Raw genomic sequence first — 4,342 nt, 5'->3', positions numbered from 1 at the left:
CTGGCAGGCAGAGCTTTCTCGGGGATCACAGAGGCTCCCCTTACTTGTGTTTCAGGCCCATCTTAGGGGCCCACCTGTCAGGTTTTGGGGGTGGCAGTCCCACAGAACATGTGCTCCTACCACCTGGCAGCCAGGCCTGGAACAGTCCTGCAGCTATCCCCATACAACCACACTGCAAATGGGGCTGTAGTCCACAACCAGGAGTGTTTAAGGGGAGTCATCTCCTTTTAGGTGTGCAAAGCCTCCTGAGTTCTATAGTTTTCCACAGATTTTGTGTGGAGGGCTATTTCTGTGCTTATATGTTGGCACCCTGTGTCTGGTATTCGAAGCACTGGCACCTTTAAAAGAGCAAAAGAGCATTGTCACTCAGCTTCTTGCACTCATGCCATGTAATGAGCAATTAGAGCACCAGTAGGGTACATGGGGAAAAGCAGGGGTATCTCCTGGATGAGCCAGCAGTGAGAAGAACCCAGAGTGAGAAAAAAGGGTTTGAAGACCCCCCTGGGGCTCTAGAGTAAATTACACAGATGAGCTCCTTGTAGCTTAGTGATATGAATACAGACCCATCTCTTGGCACAAGCTTAGCTCCTGCCCTGTGGTTTTCTTCAAAGGGTGCAAGCAGACTGTGATGAGTTCAGAGCCAGGTGAGGGCAATGGAGGGTATTAAACTGCTGAGCTGGGTCCACCTGGACACTTCAGGAATTTCTGATCCCAGCTGGCTCCACAATTTAAAAGGGCTAGGCTAAGAGCAGCTGCTTTATGGTCCTTAGCAGGAGAGCAGGATGGGTGTTGCAGGGCAGCTTAGGAATGCATTTGCAGCTATGCTCTTCTGGGGCGTTCTTGGTCCCCTTGCTATAGTTGTGGGGGTTCAGAGTAGTGTTTTTTCTGATCCTTCCTTGCTGGCTTGTGGCCAAGAAAGCCTGGAGTTCACCTTACCTTCAGGTTGGGAAGGGAATGCTTCATTTGTGCTGACTGCTTGGGGTAAGTGAGGGTGGTGTTGAGAGGCTTTCTTGCTGCTCTATCTTGGCGCAGTGCTGAGGTATGCCTGGAACGAGGAGAAAGGGACATGTTTTGATGTGAAGCATTCTCTAACTGCTTCAGTGCATCTTGTGTAACCAGGGGGCTGTTTATATGATCCAGCAGTCAAGGGTTTTGGTGGAGCGTTATGCCTGGATCTAGATGGTCTTGGCTGCTGGATTCCTTTATGCACCACTGCTGGCCCAGGCCCCGATACTGGCTACGGCCTTGTTTCCTACAGAAAGGTAGGATTGTAGTGGACCTCATCTTCAATGTGCGATGCTGAAGCCCTTGCTGCTGTCTCCTCTTTTCCTAGATACTGAGGGGAAGGCACATGCTCTGCAGAATGACTCTGGCTGTGGGCTCTCGGTGTCCGGGACTCCAGATGGCTCCAGGAAAGTATCGGTCTCCTATACAGGCTGTTATGTCTTTGAATGGGTGAGTACCTTAAGGGTTCTGCTGGGACTGTGGCTACTGCTGTTCTGGCTGCCCTGACTGGTGTGGCTCCCCCCCAGGATGGCAATTACCTCCTGCTGGTTGGGCTTGAAGGAACAGATGCTGCTGGACAAAAGATTCTTCGTGAAGAGAAGCTGCTCAGGTGCCCTGTGGACCTTCCTGGTAAGACTGCCAGCTCCTTGGGAAATCCTATTTGTATCTTGTGGTGATGAGTGCCTTTCCTCTTGGATAGCTGTTCCCAGTCAGTCTTGGGGCTGGGAAAGGGAACTTATTGCTGTGCAGAAGACTCCCTGGAGGAGGGTTTGGACACAGGAGCAACCAGCTTGCTGGGGACTTGTGCCTCATTTGCAGGGTCAGCAAATGAATGTTCCTTGTGTCTCCTAGCCATATTCTGACTGCATGAGTCCCTGCAAGTTCAGAGATTGAACCAGAGATCAGGTACAATGATTTTCCTAACTACCAGAGCTGATCCAGAATGCTTTCTCTTGACAGATCCCATGCAGTCCAGTCTCCTCTACATGACTTCAGGAGTCTCTGTTCCAGGGAAATGCAGGTCCCTTCTGAGCAGGCTTCCATGCCAGCTCCAGGCCATGCATTTGACCCACACCTAAGTCTAACTTCCCTTGATTTGTAGGCGGAGTCACCAGGACACCTTCCACCAGTGTCCTCTGTGTCTTTATTCCCCTGCTCTTGTGCTTTAGCTGCAAACTCCTGCTGTTTCTTCCAGCCCTGGATGCTCCAAGCAGTAGTGTCTGTTCTGCTGTCCTCAGCCAAGATCGGCTGCTGTGTGCCTCCTTGCCTGTCAGCCGGGGAGACTGTGAAGTGCGAGGCTGCTGCTACGACCCTAGGGACAGGGTGAAGCCTTGTTACTTTGGTAACACAGGTAAGCATGAGCCACTGTCCTCTCCTCCTCCTGGAAGAGCTGCAAACTGGGATTCCTCATTTCCTTGGCAGAGCAGGATTGGTGTGTACCAGTCCTGCAGGTGCATTAGGGCTATGATTTTGGCTGTCAAGAGTACTCTGTCCAATGGAAATGCCCAGCCCTTTCATCTGTATTGCAGCAGACCTGGGTTTGTGGCCAGAATCTGTGCTGCTGTGTTAGAGCGTCTTGTGCTTGCCTTGCTGTGATTAGCACTTGCTTTGGCTGTTACAGGCAGGACTTGCTGGCTTTGTCTTCACTGTGATGATTGAGCCTCCTTTCCATCCCTTTTCTCCCTGAGCTCAAGACTGATTATATCTTCTCCTCCAGTAACAGCTCATTGCACACCAGATGGCCAGTTTTCCATTGCTGTCTCTCGGGATGTGACCCTGCCACCTGTTGTCCTGGACTCTGTGCAACTGGCCAGTGGACACAGTACTGGCTGTGTCCCTGTTGTGAAAAACAGTGCCTTTGTTGTGTACCAGTTCCCACTCTCTGCCTGTGGCACCACTTTTCAGGTAAGAGCTGCAACTGTCACTAGGCTAGAACAGCAGGGGCTTGCAGACCTGGGACAATCTGGTGTGGCTTTGGCTACTTAATGGACTTCCAGAGGCCAAATGCTGTTCTCCAGCCTGGCATTAATCCAGCTTGACTTTACTGCAGTGCCTAGTCTGTCATTCCAGGTGACTGGAGACCAGGCCATATATGAGAATGAGCTGGTGGCATCCAGGGATGTGAAGACTGGGAGCCTTGGCTCTGTCACTAGGGATAGCACTTTCAGGTAATACCCTGGGGCTGGTATTGCTGGGCGCCACTGTGTTCAATGTCATTAGAGAAATTCTGCTTGTCACAAGCTCCAAATTCATAACAGGGCACTGGAGTAGGCTGAGGACTGATGTATCTCTAGTTAGTGGGAATAAAGCTGGTGCTGATCAGTGACACTCCACGGACTCAAATCTGAATCTGAGGAGAATTTCAAGTATTTGTTAAAAGGAAGTGTTGGAGGAAAGATTTGGGATATGACTAATTTAAAGCAGATATTATGTTGCCATTTGGAGAAAGACCTTTCTTATCGGCCTGATTGGAGGTTTTCATGTCCCACCAGGTTACACGTCCGCTGTAGTTACTCCATCACTGGGAGCTTCATTCCCCTGAGTGTTCAGGTCTTCACGCTGCCACCGCTCCCTGCTGTGTCTCAGCCAGGCCCTCTGTCCTTGGAACTACGTGTTGCCTCAGGTATGAGAGGTTTGCAGGACTTGATCAAGCCTCTTGCTGCAGGGCTCTGCTCTCTGCTGAGTAATTAAAGTAGTATTGATGGGTGAACTCAGCACTGCTTCTTCCCTGCCATGGTGGGAACTTAATGACGTGGCTATAAATGATGCTCTTGGCTTGCCTCTTTCTGTTTGTTCCTGCTTTAAAATAGCTCTTGGGTTTCTTCTGTCCCAGATGGAAGCTATACTTCCTACTATACTGAAAGTGACTACCCTGTTGTGAAGACTCTGAGAGACCCTCTTCATGTAGAAGTCAAGATCCTTCAGAGAACAGACCCAGACCTGATTTTAGTCCTGCACCACTGCTGGGCCACACCAAGTATCAATCCCCAGCAACAGCTGCAGTGGCCTGTTTTGGTGGATGGGTAAATGACTTTTAAATAGCTTTGGGTCAGGGGAATGACTTGCCCTTTTTTTCACTGCTGGCCTTTCTTTTCAGGTGCCCTTATGCAGGGGACAACTATCAAACACAGCTGGTGCCTCTGAATCTTGCCTCAGGACTACTCTTCCCATCTCATTACCAGCGTTTCACCCTCTACACATTTGCCTTTGTGGACTCCACTTCCCGAGAGATGCTCTCTGGGCTGGTAAGATCCTGTCCTGGTTGCCTAGCTTCCTATTGAAGACAAGTAACATGTGTGAGCAATAAGAACTACTTTGTAACTATGGGACTCTTGGC

At 50.2% G+C, this 4,342-nt stretch overlaps 1 protein-coding gene across 1 annotated transcript in view; it reads left to right on the top strand.

Moving 5' to 3' along the window:
• Nucleotides 1-782: 782 nt before the first annotated feature.
• The window catches only part of ZP4 (zona pellucida glycoprotein 4), a 5,675-nt gene continuing 2,115 nt past the window's right edge, over nt 783-4,342 (top strand). The window contains exons 1-9 of the mRNA XM_009708104.1: nt 783-981; nt 1,334-1,455; nt 1,533-1,635; nt 2,201-2,356; nt 2,723-2,910; nt 3,076-3,173; nt 3,498-3,628; nt 3,839-4,028; nt 4,103-4,250. Of these exons, the coding sequence (XP_009706406.1) occupies nt 783-981; nt 1,334-1,455; nt 1,533-1,635; nt 2,201-2,356; nt 2,723-2,910; nt 3,076-3,173; nt 3,498-3,628; nt 3,839-4,028; nt 4,103-4,250 (1,335 nt within the window). The remainder of the gene's footprint in view (nt 982-1,333; nt 1,456-1,532; nt 1,636-2,200; nt 2,357-2,722; nt 2,911-3,075; nt 3,174-3,497; nt 3,629-3,838; nt 4,029-4,102; nt 4,251-4,342) is intronic.

Source organism: Cariama cristata, unplaced genomic scaffold, assembly GCF_000690535.1.
Source record: "Cariama cristata isolate BGI_N322 unplaced genomic scaffold, ASM69053v1 scaffold31829, whole genome shotgun sequence".
Lineage (NCBI taxonomy): Eukaryota > Metazoa > Chordata > Aves > Cariamiformes > Cariamidae > Cariama > Cariama cristata.
Note: the sequence above shows the minus strand (reverse complement) of the source record. Positions and strands in the feature narration are given on the sequence as shown.